Source organism: Chionomys nivalis, chromosome 2, assembly GCF_950005125.1.
Source record: "Chionomys nivalis chromosome 2, mChiNiv1.1, whole genome shotgun sequence".
In the NCBI taxonomy this organism is placed as follows: domain Eukaryota; kingdom Metazoa; phylum Chordata; class Mammalia; order Rodentia; family Cricetidae; genus Chionomys; species Chionomys nivalis.
The window spans coordinates 118005606-118026642 of NC_080087.1; the positions used below are offsets into that span (position 1 = coordinate 118005606).

A 21037-nucleotide genomic window follows, 5' to 3' on the forward strand; every position below is an offset into this window, starting at 1 on the left:
AAGCTGGCTTGGCGGTTAAGGCGCACATGCTGCGTTCGTTTCCCAGCACCCACAAAGGCGGCTCAGAATCCTCCATAACTCTTCTGATCTGAGGCACGAATGTGGTGTCCCTACATAGGAGGTAAAACACTCATTTCCAAATTTAAATATGTTTTTTGTTTTTGGTTTTTCGAGACAGGGTTTCTATGTAGCTTTGGAGCCTTTTTATGGCACTAGCTCTTGTAGACCCGGCTGGCCTTGAACTCACAGAGATCCGCCTGCCTCTGCCTCCCAAGTACTGGGATTAAAGGCTTGCACCGCCACCGCCACCACCACCTGGCTTTAAGTATTTTTTTTAATGTAATTTTATTTCCCCAAATGGGTCGTATTTTGTGGCTGTAATGCTGCTAGTATTCTGTTGTATTAATAGCATCACAGAGTATACCTGGGTGTGTACTAAGGGTAGAGGTGACACACTGTCAGTCTGCTCTGTTCCTTCTTTAAGCTGTATTTATTTATTGTAAACTAGAGGAAGTTTGCAAACATGAGGTGGTGGGCAGCTTGGCCATAAGCTCAGAAGCAACATGCTGCAGCCACATGTGCATGGCCCTTCACCTTTGGCTTGCTCTCTAGCCTGTATTATTGCTTGCCTTGGGCAAGGTTCCTAATCTCCTAGTACTTCTCTTCTTCCCATCTGTAACCTGTAGCACGCAGAGGGTTTGGCCAGACCCACACTCTGAGACATTTCACTCTCGGGGGGAGGGGTGTTGGGAGAAGCTGAGCAGAAAGGAGGATACAGCTCCCTTTCCCCTCTGCTCATTAAATTAACTCTTAGGAAGTGACAGCCATAGAAGCAAAGACTGGATTTGGTGTTATAATTTGAAATATTTCCTTGTAAGATGATTTTAGTGAATGAAAGGGGCTATATTCTTCTGACATTGTCCACTGAGGAGTCCAGACTGGTCTCAGCCTGGCAGCCTGTGTTTCATGAGGGAAGACAGGTATGAACCACTGTGCCTGACAAAAGGTGGTTCTCTGTTGAGGACATATCTCTGAGAAGATGAGGTCATCTGGATTTTGCTGTAAGAATAAGGTCCCAGGTCCCTGTCCTCATTTGTGGTAGAGTACGTGGTGCCAGGTCTTGATCCTGGCACCCTCCCCAAGCCATGAGTTGGGGAATTCCAATTCTCTCTGGTCCACTGCCTCCCTCTAAGAGTTAATGGTGTCTGCAGGTGTGTTGGGATTAGCACTGTAAAGTTGTAGAAGGGCTTTTCTTTCTTTTGATCTTCAGAAACGGATGAAAGATGGCCATTAAATTCAAAGGATTAGGTCCCCTCTCTTTATAGACTTTAGGTACCATAACTATTCACTTCAAATGCAAGGTGAAGAATTGTATACATCTGGGAGAAAATGGGTGTTTTATATTACCAGTCGGAAATTATTCAGTCTCCCCTTACAAATTAAATGGTCTTTGCAGAGGAATTTTCTCCTGAGTTCACTGAGATCAGAAAAAAAAAAAAAGTGTTTTTCTGTTCATATCTTGATTGTGAAGCTTTGGCTCCTTAAGGTCCTGAAGCCTTTTCTTTTACAAGTTAATACTTTACCTATGGTGGTTGACTTCTTTCCTCCACTGTCCTGTCCTCAAAAATCTGCTTATTCTAAAACCTGAGAACAATGGCCCCATAAGAATGAAATCGTGCATGTGTGCAGGGTATAATTGAATAGAAATTATTTGTTTATTTATTTATCCTTTGAGAAGTGTGTAGGGTTTGGATAGGCACCAACCCTAAAGTTGTTAGCACATTTTTTCTTTCAGCCATATTACATAATCAGTAATCTTGAACAGACTTACGACTTACTGGTATCTACAGGTACACGCTTTCCATTTCCTCCTGGAGTGTGGGGATATATGTGGTGAAAGCTGATGATGCTGATGATTTCTGTCACTAGCAACAACAACACACTACTTTACCAGCGTTCTCTGCCCCTGCTAATTTTGTTGTTGATGATGTTCTTTTTTTACAGTTGGATAATAAAGTACCTAATTACAATCACTCGTGAGTTTGAATCCCAAAATATGTATTGGCAATATGAAGAAAGGGAAGAGTAAAGTTAAATGAGCAGCTGATATTTCACACTACGTGAAATAAAGTGTAAAGGAGTGACCTGGTTCTCGGCAGTGGCAGGAGTGTGAGACAAAGGCCTCATGCTTTCTTACACACACACACACACACACACACACACACACACTCACACTCACACTGGTGCTCGCAGATGACGCGTTCGCTCATTTATCACCTAAAGCTTCTACTTCCGATGCTTCGTGAAATTAAAGGAACGAGTGAATGTATGGAAAGCCTCCGCCAACTCTAGGCTATAATATAGCTCTGAAAAGCTGGGTGCGAAATGAAACTGTGAAAAGTGTTTGCCAACGGGCAAGAGAAGGCACTCCCAAATGCTTTGATGGTCAGTTAGCCAGAAAACGCGCTAAAGACGGGGTGCTGTGCTAGATTATGGGCCCAGGGATGACCCCAAGGACACAAAGACTTTAATTAAGGGGCTTATTCACACCCCACTAGGTTTGGGAAATTAAGCTCTTCTTTGTGCCTAACTGGTGTTTCTTTTGTGGCCTTCCACGTGTGTTACAAGAGAGAGCAACATTTTCCCAAAATGTGTTCTACCTTAGAAGCTGGTACCTGCGCCAGACTTTATGCAAAGCCTTGTTTGTCGTGGCATGGAGTCATGCAAATATGGGTGGGAGCCGGTGTGCTGGACCTTTCTTTCCATTTTCTCACACAGTAGGAGAGAGGGAAGGAACTCCAGAGCCTTGTTCACAAGACGGTGGGCAGTGCACTTTCCGCAGACACAGCATATTGCCCTTTCTCCAGAAATACGTTTTTGACTGTGATTTGATAAAGGCGTCTTTGGCTACAGTCCAGGTCTGACTTTCTGAAAGCCTTTGCTGTGGCCTTCGGATGTGGTGTCGTGTGTTTTCAGACAGACTTTATGATGTGTTAGTTGTAGCTGGAGCTTTTGGGTCACATCTGTCCCCCTGGGTACTGAGCTGAACCTCCTGTGCCAGCAGTGGGCATTGTGAGCAAGAATTCCCGAAAAGAAACTGTCTGGCCATAAACAAAAAACTCTCTCAAGGAATTTGTGTGTCTGCAGAGACTTACGGACCAATTGGAATTTCAGTAGTATGAAAAGATTGGGATTTTGTAGGTTCAGAGGCTAATTAATTAATTACTTTATATTGGCCTAGACTTAGCCTTCTGAAGCAGCCATTCCTTGCCCAGCTCTGTATCTGAACTAACAGCTCTTAGAGGCTGTTAACAGAACACCAGCTTCCACCAATCCAAAAGCTAAGAATGTCATCAGATAATATTTTAGGTCTATTGAAAAGCTCATGTCATCAGATAATATTTTAGGTCTATTGAAAAGCTCATGTCATCAGATAATATTTTAGGTCTATTGAAAAGCCCCCCATCTCTATGTGTATGCCTCTCTGGCACACCCACCAATGCATTTTACGCTGCCTTGATTTGTGGCTGTCTTTATTCTGTAAAACTAGAAACCCATGAAACTACTTCTATGTTAGAACATGGAATTTGGGGTAACCAAAATCTGTGTTCCCATGCCATAGTCATTCAGAATGCTCCCGAATAAACTATCTCATATTCCCTTTAAGATGAGAGCCATGGTCTTTTCCATAGCAACATCCTCACATCTAGAAGGCCTTGGACCCTTACTGTGGACTCTGTGCCCTCTGTGTTGTTAATGAGACAGTTCTGCCCTTGGAGTTCAGTTTGCTCTTTAAGTTTTTAAAGTACTAAGAATGCTTCTGTTTTTGTCATTTTACTCCACCACCACCACCCTCCAACATTTCTAGTTCACCTGCACCATCAGTCAAGTGGAGGGTTTGTTTCTTAAGGCTCTCCCTACCCCTGATGTCAGAAGGCCCTTTTGCATGCTTTTCAGTTTGCGTATTTGGAGAGCAGAACCTCAGCTTGATCTAACTGAACAGGAAACGTGAGACTCATCACCAGAACATGTTAGAAGTGGGAGAATGGAAAATGGCACTGCAAGACAAAGTTGTCACAAGTCCAGGTGTGCAGTTTGGTAAAACAGAGCTGATTGCTACAGGGATCCCACCCGGCCTTGCTACACGTGAGTGAGGAGCCTGGTGGCCCAGGAGCCTTTGAACAGTGCTTGTGACTTTGGGCCCATGTGAAAGTCTGAACTTTTGACGTTTTCATCACTTTTTGTACTCTTACTTTGGAACATGTTACATAGCTTTGAATATGAATTTTCTTTGTTTTTCTCTGGGAAGAGGAAAATGACATTTACTGGTAGAAATATTTTTGTTACTGTACACCTAGCTGATTAAGGAGCTAAAGCAAAGTTTGGTCCAAATTTATAGGTGAAGTAAACCTGGCAATTGAAGAAAAATATAACTGAATTTTACTTTAAAAAAATGCTGATTCAAAATGTTATATGAGGTAAAAGTTCTGATTTCTTATCTTAGGCTTTATTTTGCCAACATTGTCAGAACTAGCACATCTGGCTTAGATTCTAAAATAGTTTGGTTTTATGCTTCAGTAAAAATGAATCCAATCAAATTGGAATTGAAAATAGATAAAAGGGAATCTTTGGTCCAGCAAGGCTGTCGGGAAGGTCTTGGGCATTTCCTTTCCCGGTGGCCTTTCCAGACAGGCCAGAGTCCTTGTCCGTAGTACACGTGTGCACTCACAGCCCTCTCTGCGGGAGGGCGGGGTCCGGCACACCCCAGCTCTGGGGCCACTGAGTGCACTCCACGCAAGGTCCTTGACTTGTTATTTGAAAAGTCCTTACATCTCGCCTTTAAGACAGCAACCCTCCTTTCCCCTCTCCTCATTTTTCCTGTCGTTAGGGTGTAGTTGTTAGTCTCGTTTTTTAAAACCTTTTAGTAATGGATAGTATTGTCTTTTAAGTTATATTTTCATTTTGACAGGACGAAAGTGTGTCATCTTTATCAGATTTAACCATAATTACTATCCCTGCCAGGCTCTCTGTTATCTATCTAGTTTGGTTTCCCAGTTGTTTTATGCCATTATCTTCCACACCCTGGGTGTGGACTTGTGCACAGAGCCAGCTGCAGCACTTAAGTGGACAGCTTGCTTCTATTGTGAAGGAGTCTCTGAGCTTGAGGAGATGTGAAGAAAGAACTGCTCAGCCATGTTGCCTTGGGCTTAAGAATGACAGAAATGTTTTCCTGTTCTTTCTGAGAATAGAACCCAGTATCTCCCACACTGATTGGGCAATCTGTGTAAGTCTGTCTCTATGGTATCAACTCAACAGTAACAGAGTCCCTATCCGCCCATCCAACTCTCTTCTTAATTGTGCTGACCTTGGAGCTATCAGAGGCGCAGCAGTGTGCTCCCCCATAAATAATGCACTTGCTCTGAGTGACAGGCTACAGGCTTGTGGCCCAGCTCTGCGGGGTATTTATAGTTCATACCAGTAAACATTTTGTTTGAATCCTTCAGGAGCCTTGGGCCTGATCCCTTTTCAAGTGGGTGTTGAGAGAAATGAATCAGCATTGTTTTTAAACTCCAGCAGAGTCCAGTGTGTCGATAAGCCTTCTGTGGCTCAGGAGTGGGCCTTGGGGCTGGGTGGTTCCTTTTCATCTGGTTAAGCCTCAAGAATGGTCACTGGGTGGAAAGCTGAAGCTGAGCTCTGGCAGCAGATGAAGAAAGCTCTCTGGCTGCCTTGAAGTGAAACAGGAATCAGCCAGGACTGGGGTGGGGCTGGCATGGGGTGGGACTTTACAGACTACTCCCAATATGCTTGGGGCTCTTTGCAGGCATGGGCGTTCTGGTGATTTGACCTGTAACCACACGTGCAGGTTCGCTGTGGGTTTCCCGTGTGATAAGCTGAAGTGTGCCGTGGTAAGGAGTGAATGGAGCTGCAGTGGGTTTCTTATCCAGCAAGTACTGCTGTGGGAAAGCCTGCTTCCCAGCATGCTCCGTCCTTGCAGGCTCAGTGTTTTCCTTTCTTCTTTGTGTCCTTTTTGGACTTAGTTCCCCTAAGACACTCCTGCAGTCTCCTCCCAGCTCAGCCCCCATGGTCAGAAGCATAGGGCTCTCGTATTTGTTCCTGATATTTTTTTTTCTTGCAGGAGTTTCTTGGTGTAACACCATAAGTGCTTCTTAATACTAGAAAGTGTGAGGATGCACTGCATAGCCAGTGTCTTAAAGAAGAATGGTTATTTTTAAAGGAGGCCCGGAGGCTTTTAGTGTTAAATGGCTATTGACTTTTATCCCCCAGAAGAAATATTGATTTCCTCTCCCTCTCTGTTTCAGCTTCTGCATTCTTCCCTGGACGGTGTGCTGAAATCTTTGCCCGGGGTCAAAGCATCGGGAAGCTAGGCGTCCTTCATCCTGATGTTATCACCAAATTTGAGCTGACCATGCCGTGTTCCTCTCTAGAAATCAATATTGAGCCCTTTTTGTGAAGTTGGTCTCGGCTGTATCGTTCTGTCTCTAATGTCCCTTTCCCTCCTGTGGTGTCCTTCAGCTCCTCTTATGGGGAATATCCATTTGTGCTTTAATGTTTAATAAAGTGAAGTGTGCTGTCTGGCTTTGGGTAGCTGCTTTAGGCCAGCTTGTGGAACAGCCTGTGTGGATCTGTATGCACTGGTGAGTTCTGGAAGCAGAACTATTGTTTAGACATCAGAGTGTCACTGTTACTCATGACTCCGGTATAGCAGATTCCATGTTTTCCTTATTAATGAAACAAGTGATTGATAAGAACACTCATTGTACACGATTAAGCCTTTTCTACTCTTGACATGTATAAGTCAATAAAATCAGTACTTTAAGAAAATCTTTAAGAATCAGTTTTAGTCACACAGTGACACCCTTCCAAGTCATCTTTTTTTTTTAAAGTTTACTTACGCTTATGTGTGATTATATGTGTATATGATTGTAGTGTAGTTTGTGCCTATCCTAGTTAGGGATATTGTTACTGTGTCGAAAGGAACCTGGGGAGGAAAGAGTTTATTTGGTTTATACTTCCACATCAGAGCTCATTATTGAAGGAAGCCAGGGTAACAATTCAAACAGGACAGGAACCTGGAGCAGGAGATGATGTAGAGGTCATGGGGAGGGTGTGCTGCTTGCTTGCCCCACGTGGCTTTCTCAGCCTGCCTTCTTACAGAACCCGGAGCCACCAGTCCCACAATGAACTGAGCCCCCTCCCCCATTAGTCACTAATTAGGAAAATACCCAACAGTCTTGCCTACAGCCTGATCTTAGGGAGACATTTTCTCAGTTGAGGCCTCTTCCTCTCTGATGACTCTAAGCCTATGTCAAGTTGACAGTAAAATCCAGTTGGCACAGTGTGTGTGTGTTTGAGAGAGCACACGCGCCTGCTCATGTGTGTACCCGTGTGTGCAGTTTCTAATGACTTAGTAAGATAAGGTTATTAGTGTGTAATGGAATATTCCTTTACACTGTGTGAAAATGTATCACTGTGATTAGCTAGGTAGGAAGAGGTTAGGCAGCTAGGCAGGAATAGGCAAGGCGGGACTTCTTGGGACAGAGAGGTCCCCAGAAGATGAAAGGCAGAGTCACCAGCCTGACACAGATGGGGTACGACATGCAGGAGGAGAAGTAAAAGCTACGAGCCACGTGACAGCACATAGATGGATAGAAATGGATTAATTTAAGTTATAAAAGCTAGTTAGAAATAAGCCTAAGCTATAGGCTGAGCTTTCATAATTAATAGTAAGTCTCTGTGTCTTTTTTTGTGAGCTAGCAGCCCGAAGAAATCTGGCTATACTAGTCTTCATTGGAATACAAATAAAGACCACATTTATACTGTTCATACTCATTAAAATGGCTAATGTTGGAACTGAAGTCCTGAATTTATCTCCCATCACCTGCATGACAGCTCACAACCATCTGTAATTCCAGTGATGCTCTCTTCTGGCCTCCAAGGGCACCAGACACAATGGTATGCAGGCATAATGTAGGTAAAACACCAATACATATTTTAAAAAAAAAAATTGAAGGGTTCATGTTTAAATGATGGATCAAATGTTTGTGGTACAGGTGGGACTGTTGGGTGCGGCTGTTGAGAACGTAAAATGATACAGCCAGGAAAGTAGTTGAAACCTGAAACACCATCTAGCTGTTTCAGCCATGTGTCATACAGCAGTTTTTATGCAGATATTCAGTATTATTTATAGTAGCCACAGACCACAAAGCCCATTTTATGAAGAGCATGCAGTTAAGAGGAATGAACTCCTGATAGCACAAATGAGCCCTAGCATGCTAAGAGAAAGAAGCCATACAGAAGAGACTGCACGTGGCCCTATTTAGGTAGAAATCAGACAGGAGTGGGAAGGGTTAACCAGAGATCTCAATGAGAACTCTGGATGCTTCAGTCACTAGGAGACAGAGAGCTAGGATTTGTATAGGGTGTAAATGGATGTCTTTCTTTATCTTACCCTTCAACAGCTTTTTATCAGCGTCAAGTTGAGATGGTGTGTGTTTGTGTGTGTGTGGGGGGGCTCTGCAAAATTTGCTCCCCCTCGAAGCCACCCATATGGTTTCCAGGTGACAGCTGCTGCAGATCAGAGGCCCTAGCGGCCCCTCTCCTCTTGGTTCATGGCTTCTTGGGCACATTATGAAGGAAGTCCTTGAGTACAGGTGTTAAAGCCGCACCAGGTTGCCACCCTGCCCCGCCCTCGATGAGGAGAGGACCGAGTTGGGCTTGTTAGAAGTGTTGGCTTTCTCTGAATACCTTCACTGAGAAGAATCTGGCTTGGCTCCAACCAAGGGAACCCTGATGTCACAGCAAGAGAAGAGAAGCAGCAAGGTTGGCAGATGTATTGAGCGTCACAGCCGGAACTCCTAGCGCCACCGTTGCTTTTCTTGTTTGTTTTTGCATGCCACATAGACAGGCGTGGAGAAGGAAGAGGAATTTTTGGCTTCATCTAGCCCCCTTGTCTCATGTGGCTATGGCTTTTAAGAATTTCACATTCTATTCATGGCCCACATTCAGCTCTCGTTCTTAGTATGCATCTAAGTGTGTGAGTCTGTGCTACAGGTGTGCCCCACTCTGAGAAAACAACGGATGGATAGTAAGTCCAAACTAATTTATTAAAGTCTTATGTTTGTGAGGAATGAAGACTTGCCATATGACTTTGAAACAGCAAAGCCTTTGGCAGCCCAAGTTTTATAATATGCGCAGGGCTGGGCAGACGGCTCACTGGGTTAGTGGTTGCTGTGAAAGCTAAAGGACCTGAATTTGAATCCCCAGAACCCATGTAAAAGTCAGGCATCCTGCCATGGATCTATGACCCCAATAGTGGGGACAGGAAGATCCTAGGGACTTGCTGGCCTAGCTGTCCAGCCAAAATAATGAGCCTCGGGTTCAGTGGGAGACTGTCAAACATACAGCGGGAAGCAATAGCAGAAGGTGTGTCAGACGTCCATGCCAGCATCCACACTCATACAAGCAAAACTTACACAAATGGCCTTGAGCAGAACACTGTCTAAAATGAAATGTGCTTGGCTTGGTCCATGTAACCTGTGCTGGAGAAATGGACACAATCATCAGAGAGAGTGAGGACAGTGAGGGGTTCCCAGTAGATCGCAGCAACACAACGTACAGTTTGAGGACCCAAGGAGAAGACTAAGGGGTGTGGCATACACGAGGGGCACACAGCTGCTTTGTTTTTAACACACGAGGGGACCTGGGAACAAGTGGTTCAGAGGTGCAGGGAGAAGTATCCACAGCAGACTGAACTATCTCACTGAGAATGTTAGATAGAAGGGGCCTGTGATGTCAGCACATCCATCACTTGGTTCTCACAGTGACGTGGTCTGGTTTTCTCTGTAAGAGCAGAGAGGGACGTGCCTCCATCCCGTCGGTGCCTAGATACAGCATTTCTTGTACCCCACTGCTAAGGCAGCCTGGTCTCTAAGCCTGGCTTCAGCAATAGTCTCTAGAAAGCCTTCCTGGACTTGCTCTGGTCTGCACGCCCAAATAAATCCTTTTCTTGTCCTGCCCCACCCCCATGACCTGCTCTTTTCCACACAACTTTGACACTTCAGATTGACTCCAAATTCTCTGAGCCCGTGTCTCCTCTGATCTGGGGGAATTCCACAGATTGGAACTTTATATCCCTTAGGTTCCCAGCATGTATGAGCGACAAGGATATCCTGGTCACAGCACAAATGCATCCTCACATGTGCCCTTCAGTGTACCTTAGTTTAGTGCTTTAAAGAGAAACCTGAGGGGCTTAAAGACACACAAAGCATGGTAGTAATGCAGATTTCACTCAGGGGCAAGCGTTCAGTGGCTCAGCCATTAGGGCACTCGTTTGTGAAGACATTTCAGTTCCCTTCAGTTCATACAGTGAGTGGCATCTGTCTCCACACAGGAAAAGGATTCTCTCATTATCAAGGAGTTAGAAGCATACCACCGCGACACACTTATTCCCTGCCAGACAAATCTGTAGCCATTGTGACGCTGCCCCGTGTTTGCATGGAGATGGATTCTGGCAGCTGAAAGTTCTGCAGTTTGTCACTCATTTTCTCCACTCTTCCTCACTTCGGGGCCAACAAACCCAAGGAAGACACCCAGAATAAGAAAAAGCTACCTGGGTAGAGTGGATCACACTGTAATTGCAGCACCTGGGAGACTGAGGCAGGAGGATTGACATGTGTTATGTTAAAGACCAGCTGGGAGCTGGTCTAACCTGAGCTCTAGGCTATCCTGAGTTATAGAATGAGGCCTTGACTCAAAAAAGGAAAAAAAAAAAACCAACAGAAACACAACATTAGATTTTAAAGCATTTAACAATCACAGTCAAACAAAAAAATGTATTCTAAAAATAAATTTACATACAGTGCATAATCGAGACATGTGAGGGGTTCCAAAATAGAAACCTAAAACATATGGTCTCAAATACCACATGTTGTGAGTGTCCTGGGAAGATGAGTTGTGTATTTGGGCGCGAAAGTCCCGTTGCCAGGCACAGCGTGGAGTAGTTTTGGTGGCTTCCATCAAAGGGTATTGGTTGAAGGGTCTTGCCTACGTCTTTTTCCAGCATTTTCAACTATGGTACAGGTCTGAGCAATGCGACACAGAAGTCACAGCTGTTTAGAAAGCAGATTCTAGACGGGCCTGGAGTAGAAGCAAGAGGGGAAGGGTGTGTTATTCTTCCCAGTTCATGGAGGGGCCAATATTCCTGAAAGCCTTGGCGTCAAGGTTGGCCTGGCCTAGACACATTCTGGACACACTCTGGTGAGCATGATAAAGGAACCTTTGGACTAAGACTGGATCTTAAACAGCAGGGGGCACTCTTTCCCCAAAGAGAAAATCCAAGTGTTTTGATAGGCAACACAGAATTTACTAGGCTGAGGTGCTCTGTGAGCCGTGAATTGAGAGGGATCAACAAAGGCAAAAAACATGATCAAGCACTAACTTTTAAAACCAATACTGTAGGGATCCGAAACTAAACTTGTCACCTCCGATAACTAATTTCTCCCTCCATTTGCAGTTAGCAAGCACATTGAACCTGTCCTGACAAATTCTTAGGCCACTGTTTAATGTTGCGTGGCTAATATATTTCTCCTCCATCCAAACTATGTAAACATGACCTTAAATGCATCCCTGCAGTTGTCAGCGTCCCTGTTGTTGGGACCTAAACTTCTCAAACAGCACCCCCACTGCTGTGACAATAGACACAGCCCTTCTTTTGCAAAGATGCACGTGGAGGAAGCTGAGCCCTTTGTCTCCAGGCTCCAGACGAACTAACTAAAATCGTTCTGTGTAAATATTAGCCAGTATTACAAGCTCTAGTTTGGTAGCTGGGGTGGGGAGGGGGAGGAAAGTGCCTGTCAACAGCTGTGCCCTAGAGAGGCCGAGGACCTGTACGCCAGGGGTTGCAGCACCCTAGCCACGGAGCTGACATTCTGTCAGAGCAAAACCAGGCAAAGGATGCGTCATTTTGATCCCTGTTCTTAACTTTGATAAGTGAGAGAAGAATTAAGTTAAAAATGGGCATTTTGTTAAGCATTATTCTTTTCATTTGTGTGTTTGTGTTTTCAAGACAGGGTCTCACTGTGTAGCCCAGGCTGTCCTGGAACTCGATCTGTGTACCAGGCTGGCCTCAAGCTCAGAGATCTGCCTGCCTCTGCCTCCTGAGTGCTGGAATTAAAGGCATGCGGTACCACACCCAGCCCAAGAATTAATCTTGAGAAATTAAAACACTGTGTTGACTACCAAAGAACATCATTCCAACATAGGCCCTGGGGCATATTTAACATCAGAGAAAATGTTGGTCTCGGTTTTCACACCGAATGCAGAAGTCTGAGTCTCGGTAACTTTTTAAAAGGGGTTAATTTTGTCCAGTATGTGTGGCTGGTAATGAGGTGTCAGGATCATGGAACTCTGGCTTCAGTGATACCATCCCACAAAAGATCCGTAACTATGCATTTCCACCAACTTTTCAGGATGGGTTGATAGCTGATCTTTCTTCTGAACAGGAGTCCAGGGAAGGAGCTCTTTGCTGTTATCATCATAAATGAAACCACCCTAGATCTAAGGAGGACCACTCGAGGTTTAATGGGTGTTATAGTTAATTGGCTTATTTCCCCAAAATAGGCTAAAATTGTTCTTGCATTAATGGCCCTCAAAATGGCCAAGAAATAAGAGATGGGAAGGTTGAGAGGGGGTCCCTGATTCAGCCTCACAGATGAACAATTAAAAAAAAAAACTACAGAAGTAGCTAATAATGATGAGGTAACATCAGGAGGATGAGGCAATGGCAGGACTGCCTCGCTTCTCTTGGTCAGGCTTCCAGAGGACGAAGCTCATCCATTCCTGTGCTGATCGGGGCATTCTTGGTTCATCTGGAGCTTAAACAACCGAAGATGCTGAAAACCAAGCGAGAAAGAGCAGGGGTCTCAGCGTGTCCTTGTTTCCACCTGCGAGGAGGTAGCAGCCTGTCACGTGTGGCTTAGACTAGCATAGACACTGAAACCTGGGATGCTGCAAACTCTGTACAAGGAAGATCAGCTTCTTGCTTCACTGACAGTGCCTGGAGGAGATGGGCTGGTTGAGAATGCAAGCTCTTCCTGGTGGCCTCTCAGCTCTGCTGCCGTCTGAACCCCCCTCACAGGAGACTTTAGTCCAGAACGGTCTCGCCAGCCACTCAGGCACAGTCCAGTCCAATCACAGCACAAGATGTCACTCTGTCCAAGGGGTGTGGTTTTCCACGGTGCCACTCTTTTTCCCCAGCCCTAATTCCAGTTTGGGGAACGAGATGAGGCATTACGCAAGGCTCTGACTGAGAAGTGTTCCTGCCTCCATATTACCTCAAGTCTGTTGGCTCTCTAGAGCCCAGCAGGGCTTGTAGCCATTCCAAGTCAAGCCGCCATCCTGTCCACCCAAGACCCGGTCCTAAGTCCATGTAACAGAAAGGGGATGGGTGGTCTGACTGACTTCAGGGGTGGTTTCAGGCTGGAGTCAACAAAACACAGTCCTTATGGACCAATCTCACTGCTGGTGCCACGGCAGTAGGATCTATGTTACATCAGCAAAACAAAAATATGATTTAAGATTTCCTTAAACAGGAGGGGTGGAGGTTGCCCCAACCGACGGCTTTTTCATATCTCACATTCGTGGACTTGTTCCCATCTGTTTGGGGCTCAGAGCAACCCCAAAAACCTGTGCAACATGGGCACAAAAGTCGTGGCACAGATGCCAACCGACGTGTAGGTGACGAACTTGTAAGGGACCTCAATCTCCAGTCTTCGCCTGGCCTCCTTGTTCCTCGTCACCACCTTGAACCACGAGAACAACACCTGCAGCGAGAGGTTCTGTACCAGCTGACGAACCAAGACGATCAACACAATTCCCACCGTAAATTTCGTCAACCCTAAAACCAGCATGTCAGTGGTCAGGGGCGGAATGTTCCGGATCACAGGAAGGGATGGGCTGGGCTGGGACACCAGCTGGAAGAAGTGGTTGATCCAGAACCCCAGGGTGACTCCAGCCCCAGCAGCCACGATGGTGGTCGTGTCCGCCCTGGTTGGGCTGTAGAAGTCTGACACCGGGTAGTTGTAGCATAAGAAGAACGGTACGACTATGACACACACAGGGAAGATGGGGCTGGCTGAGTCCAGGGAGTCGATGAGGGTCCAGGCCGGGTAGGTGAGGGCAATGAGGAAGGCAGTGATCAGCACTCCGCCCAGCACGTCCTGCCGGGAGAGAAAAAAACGGGGTTGATTGACACTTGAGAGACAATCTGTGCACTGTTTTATTTTATCACAGCTGTTCAAAGAAAATGTGAATCAAAGGATTTGAAGTGAAAATAGAAGATAATATGCAGTCACCATGTTACACATGGTACATGTTTTCTTACAGGAGTGTTTCTGTATTTTAGAATAAATTCTGATTTTTTTTTTCTCAGTGGTGATAGTCTTGTGGTCATTTACTCTTACTCTGTTATATGTATCTAGAGTCACAAGAATTGCCGTAGTCCTCACAGATGTGGCATGGCATGAGGATGCTAAACTCTAGTAATGCATTTAAAAAAAACGAATATTAAACATTACCAACTGGATGACCCTTCAGCTCCTTAAACCCTTGTCTAGAATAAAAACCACAGGAGAAATGCATGCCCCAATAAGTACTGGGCAGTTATAGCAAAGGAAATAAACTATTAAATATTTCCAATATTTAAAATACTCTAACATTAACTCATAAGATAGATGAATCACCCATACAGGGGAGAAATGAAGCATATGTTTCTGTAACAGCTGGTATGTGAACATTTATAGATTGTATTAATCCCCAAAGATTCTTGGCTGGACGAGTGGGTAAATAACCTGGGGTGTATTTATATCTTAGAATACTTTTCAGCGATCAAAAAGCAATGAACTGCTGGTGCATGGTGGAGTTGGGTAAAGTCTCCAGGAAACGCTGCTGAATGGGGCAAGCCACCACGCTCCAAGGGTCACACACAACATGGTTCTATTTATATGACATTTTCCAAAAGACGAAACCACTGGGACAGAGAAGTGTCAGCTATTGCCTTGGGGACTTGGGTTATCTTGTGTGACCATAAAAGATGTCAAAAGGCCATCTGGGGATAATGAAACTATTCCATACTGTTTGTAATTATAAATGGTGTAATTATAAATGGTGATTATGTATGTGTGCTACAATTCATAAAACTTCAAACAGTTATTACATTATTCTATAAAGTGTATGTGCACATGTGTGCCTGATACAACAGGCCTGTGGAAGTTAAAGGGAGCTGGGTCCTTCTTCCCTTCTACCGTGTGGGTCCCAAGGATTTCTCAGGTCCTACAGGTGGCAATGATCGCCCTCCTCCCTGAACTGAAACCAAAGAGCCATACTTCATATACTTTGCTTATGTTGTCTTTGCTGTGATTTGATGTTTTCTTCTGGGCTCATTAAAGTGTCTGGCCAGAAAGTCGAGGCTGAGCCAAGGTAGCTTATGTATTTGGATTCTTCTCGAAGCTCTTGGATAGTAGCACAGACAGCCACTTACAAACTCAGGAGGCAGTAGCTTTCTCAGACCAGGATGTCTGAGATACTGGCTATCCGAAATAGAATTTACCCTATTTCTTTCTGTCTTCTTTTGCAATGACAGTCACCAAAGTCTCTGATATCTGGTTGGAATAGTCTTTATGAACTAACTGTGTTCTTCTTCAGCCCAAACTAAATTATTTTGGTCCACATCCCCAGCATTTGAGGCAAAAATAATTTTAGCCAACATGACTGAAGATGAAATCTTTTTCCTCCCTTCTAGGCACACATTTGGATTTTCATCAATGAAAGGGGATACTATAATATATTTACGTATTTGTAAGAAAAATACTTGAGCCATAACTAGTGAGATTTCCAAGTTAGGGGCTGTAAATTTTTTATAACAAAATTATTTTTTAAATAGTTCTAAATAGAGGACTGCAAATGTGCTAAATTTTATGATTTACTTTTATGTGCATTCATATTTTGATTTCGTGTATGTCTGTGTGAGGTGTCAGATCCCCCACAACTGGAGTTACAGACAGGTTTGAGCTGCCATCTGGGCGCTAAGAATTGAACCTAGGTCCTCTAGAAGAGCAGCCAGTGCTCTTAGCCACTGAGCCATCTCTACAGCCCCTAAATTTTATTTTTAAATAATCTCTTTTCTTTTTATTTCCTTCCTTCCTTCCTTCCTTCCTTCCTTCCTTCCTTCCTTCCTTCCTTCCTTCCTCCCTCCCTCCCTCCCTCCCTCCCTCCCTCCCTCCCTCCCTCCCTCCCTTCCTTCCTTCCTTCCTTCGACAGGATCTTCTAATTCTGTAGCTCAGGCTGGCCCTAGCACTGCTCCAAAAACAAAAAACCCAAATCATCAACAAAAACCAAACCCAAGCAAAAAAATTAAATGTTTTCAGAGATGAAGATAATTAAACTACAAGGCATCCTACATGAAATGACACATAAACCTATGATTCTACTCAAGGAATTTGAAGAAAATGAAGAGATTAAACTTGTTCACGAAGTTCACATCACAGAGGGTGCTGTGGAGACAGCCTAGTTGGGAGAGTGCTTGCCTAACACACAGAAAGCCCCAGCATCAGCACAGAATCACCCTAGGACATAGTGACCCACATCTGTCATCCCAGAAAACAGGGCACTTAAAGCAGGAGGACCAAAAGTTCAAAGTTATTGTCAGTCCAATGACAGATTAGACTACATGAAACTAGGTCTCAGGAAGAATGAAGGAGGGGAGGATTAGCTTACTCTTAAAAATGGGTCTTGCTGGAGTATTTCAGTTCATGCAACTAAGGCCAAAGGTAACATGATCCACTGGGGGAAAATCAGAAAACGCAAGCAAGCAAAATTTGCATAAAGAAAGGGGCAAACATCACAGACTCTGAAAAGGCATGGATTGAGCATGATCTGTGGCTCACACAAAGAATGCGATGAGCAAATGCACTGCTTCCTTATTTAATAATAGAGGGAGAACATTTTCCATTTGAAAAGACACATTTCTGAAAAATCTCATTTCCCTCCCCATGGCTTCAATTTTAACAGTTAGTGAGATGCATTGAAGAGAATACAGTCTAATCTTAAGTATATGCATACATATATACACACATATGTGTATGCATATACACACATGCATGCATACAAACACTTGTAGCCATGGATGAAATATCAAAAGGAAATAAAACAATGACGGGTTTGCGTGGGAATACTCTAGATGACTTTTCTGATGTGGGATTCCCCTCTATATGCTGTGATTACCATTGGTTAATAAAGAAACTGTCTTGGGCCTGTGCAGGGAGTAGATGTAGGTGGGGAAAACTAAACTGAATTCTGGGAGAAAGGAGGAGGAGTTAGAGAGAAGCCATGTAGCCCCACTGAAGACAGATGTCAGAACTTTAGCTGGTAAGCCACTACCATGTGGCGATACACAGATTAATAGAAATAGGTTAAATTCAGATGTAAAAGTTAGCCAATAAGAAGCTAGAGCTAATGGGCCAAGCAGTGATTTAAATAATGTGGTTTCTGTGTGATTATTTCGGTGCCAGAGAGCCAGGAAACAAACTAACAGCCCCCTTTCAATACTACCCTGAAGGTGTAAGTCACAAACAATCCCACACCAGTTTGGAATTATGATTAATAGAATGGTTATTTATTTAAGGGGGAAAAACTTACAGATCACCATCCCAGACAACAGCCCTCTGCACAATCAGGAAGGGAGCCTAGTGCCGGAAGCCGAGCTGGAAGCCAAGCCGGAGGCTGAGTGGAGGGCAGTGGAAGCTTTTTTAAAGAGAGAGAGACCACGCCCCAATGGGCTGGTATCTCAGCAGCTATTGGCGGAAGGAGCTCCTGCAACACTATCCTCTACTGATCCACTGCCATATTTTCCTGAATTTTCTGCCATTAACACCTTTTTCTTTTTTTCTATCACAATAGTATTTGTTTGTTTAGAGAAAATGTTTCCTGAGATTGGCTATGTAGTCAATGACTTTGAACTCTCAATCCTCCTACCTCCACCTCCAGAGTGCTGACTTGACAGAATGCATCACTATGCCCAACTCAGTATTTTTATGTTAATAAAAGCACCCTCAGATTCGTCACAATAGCCAAGTTATGGAATCAGTCTAAGCATCTGCCAACAGATGAATGGATAAAGAAAATGCATGTTATGTATATCTAGCTAGCTAGCTATCATCTATCATCTATCAATCAATCAATCTATCTATCTATCTATCTATCTATCTATCTATCTATCTATCTATCTATCATCATCTATATGTTTATCTATCTAGATACACACAGTGGAGTTTCATCCAGCCAAAAAAAGCAGAATGAAACTGTCATTTCAGGACAGTAAATGGTGGTCAGTGTCACTACCGTAAGCAACAGATGCAGAAAGACAAGTATCATAAACTTTCTGCCATGTGCAGAAGTGAGAATAAAATAAAATAGAAGGCTAGCAACACGTCCATTGTGCCTTCTTATCCTTGGCCAAACAGCAAGGACTCGCTGACGTTTTGGTGAACATCTCTGGAAATTCCCACAGTGTGCCTTTACCCCTCAAGAACTGTCTACATTTGTGAATTCTGACCCTCCATCCTCTTCCCGTGTGTGGTTTACTGGGAAAGTTTTTCATCCTATCTCCCAGCATCTCCCCTGAAGAACACTATGGAGAACTAGACTGCTCAAAGTTATCTGCCTAGAAAGAGGGGCAGAGGCAGCCATTCGCACAATTGTTTGCCAAGAATTCTTTCGGGTCCCTGGACTATTGAGGCATTTAGGCAGGGAACTCTGACTCTAGCATCTTCCCCTCTGCCAGATCCCCTGCTGAGAATGTCAAGCAAGGGCCTGCTCTGCCCCGATGGCCTCACAGAGCTCGCTGAAGCCAGGCACCAGACACAGCCAAGATATGATGAATGCTTTGAAAGCCGCTACCCTGACAGGGAACATGCCAGACCTGGCCTTTGTCTCCATTCCAGTTGCTACAAATCTGTCAGTGTTTCCTCCTGAACATCTCGGAATATGCTTTCCTGTTCTAGCAAAGGTTTAATTTGATTTCTCAGGCTCATGAAGACAGGCTTCAATAGTTGCCTCAGCAACAGGAGGCCACAGGGCTCATGAATATGCATATCAGTGATTTCAGAAACCTGAGTGTTATGTAATTAGCATTTGTATTGTGGGGGAAGAAAAGGGAATGTCTAAGTTCAAAAGTATTTATTTCCAGTTGTCACACAGGAGGGTCTACAGACAAGCCAGGTGTGGTGGCCTGTCACTCCCAGTGCGCAGGAAGCTGAGGCAGGAGGATTGCAAGTTCCAGGCCAATGTGGACAATAGAGTGAGGTCAGTGGGGCATAAGCACCTGAGTCAGATCCCCAGCGCCCAGGTGTGGCGACCCACCTGTAATCCCAAACCGGGAGTCCCCAAAGTGGCTAGATTAGCTGATCTTGGAAGCTCTGCATTCAGCAAGAGACCCTGCCTCTGTATACAAAGCCGAGAGCAATCAAGGAAAACACCCTATGTCAACCTTTGACCTCACTCTGCGTGCACAACAAGCACATGAGCGCACCACACGCATGTGTGCCCACACTCAGGCCAACAGCACCCTCAAAAATAAAAAAAAATAAATAAACAGATAAATCAGGAGCAGGAAGGCAAGTATATTTTATATACCAAACATGTTATCTCAACAGATAATCAACAAAATTGTCAATCGCATTAAATTTGCTCATGCTAATATCCTCAGAATCTCTCCTGAAAGATAGGTTACCTGTCTGGGTTTCATTCTATTACAAGACAGATGATTTCTGTCCCCTGAAAATGATTTTGCCTGGATAAAGAAAATGTGGTACATTTAACTGATGGGATATTATCAGGCCATTAAAAAATGAAATCATGAAATTCACAAGTAAATGGACAGGACTAGAAAGGTCATCCCCAGTGAGGTAACCCATATCCAGAAAGACAAATATGGTATGTATTTGCTGTAGATATCAGCTGTTGATGATAACCAAGTTACAATTCATAGAACCATGGGGGTTAGGTATAGAGCAAGGGACTAGGAGAGGCAGAGAGATCTTCATGGGAAAGGGAAATAGAATAGATAGCTATGGATGAATGAAGGGGACTGAAATGGGCAGATCAAGTGGGGAGGGGAAGGCAAGAGTGAGTAATGGTGGAAGGTCATTGGCTAATAAAGAAACTGCCTTGGCCCATTTGATTGGCCAGCCTTTAGGTGGGTGGAGTAAACAGAACAGAATGCTGGGAGGAAGAGGAAGTGAGCTCATATGCCTTAGCTCTGCTCTCTGGAGCAGACGCGATGAAGCTCCGACCCAGGATGGACGTAGGCTAGAATCTTCCCGGTAAGCGCACCTCGGTGCTACACACATTAATAGAAATGGGCCAAGCAGTGTTTAAAAGAATACAGTTTGTGTGTTGTTATTTCGGGGCATAAGCTAGCCAGGCGGCTGGGAGCTGGGTGGCAGGAACGCAGCCTGCAGCTCCTACAACAAGTGAGGGCAAGGGAGGGGACACAGGGAGAGACAGCTAAAATTGAGGGCCATTGGAGGAGGACTATGGAAACCTAACACAGCAGAAGCTTACTAAAATATATATGTATATGAAAGCAATGTAAATGAAGTTGCCAAGAAATGGGTGAGACAGAGTCCCAGGAGGACAACTCTTGTAACCAAATAAAGTATCCAGTCCCGTGATTGGTTACATCTGAGTTGTTGAACAAGGGTTCCATGGGAACCCCCAGGCAACTCAAGCTCTTGCCAAGACTGTAGGTTGCTCTCTACAAACTGAGGGCAAGACCTCATGGCTGAAGGCAACACCTACACAAGTCACCAAACACAGAGAGGTCAAGCCAGTGCCTACATAGAGCCTTCACCCTTACATGCTAGTGTCTTTGGAACAGAAAGTACTCTGCCTGCCACCAAAGGAGAAACGTCAACCAACCAGACACAGACCCAGTCACTGTTGATCTACAGTGGTGTCCTCC

The 21037-nt window shown here is 44.5% G+C and overlaps 2 protein-coding genes across 2 annotated transcripts in view; one reads left to right on the plus strand and one right to left on the minus strand.

Moving 5' to 3' along the window:
* The window catches only part of Farsb (phenylalanyl-tRNA synthetase subunit beta), a 65576-nt gene extending 58980 nt beyond the window's left edge, over positions 1–6596 (plus strand). Inside the window, exon 17 of the mRNA XM_057757910.1 lies at positions 6321–6596. Coding sequence (XP_057613893.1) covers positions 6321–6472 — 152 coding nt within the window. The 3' untranslated portion in view covers positions 6473–6596. The remainder of the gene's footprint in view (positions 1–6320) is intronic.
* A 3883-nt stretch (positions 6597–10479) lies between these two features.
* Sgpp2 (sphingosine-1-phosphate phosphatase 2) overlaps positions 10480–21037 on the minus strand; it is a 110565-nt gene continuing 100007 nt past the window's right edge. The window contains exon 5 of the mRNA XM_057763237.1: positions 10480–14237. Within this exon, the coding sequence (XP_057619220.1) occupies positions 13686–14237 (552 nt within the window). The 3' untranslated portion in view covers positions 10480–13685. The remainder of the gene's footprint in view (positions 14238–21037) is intronic.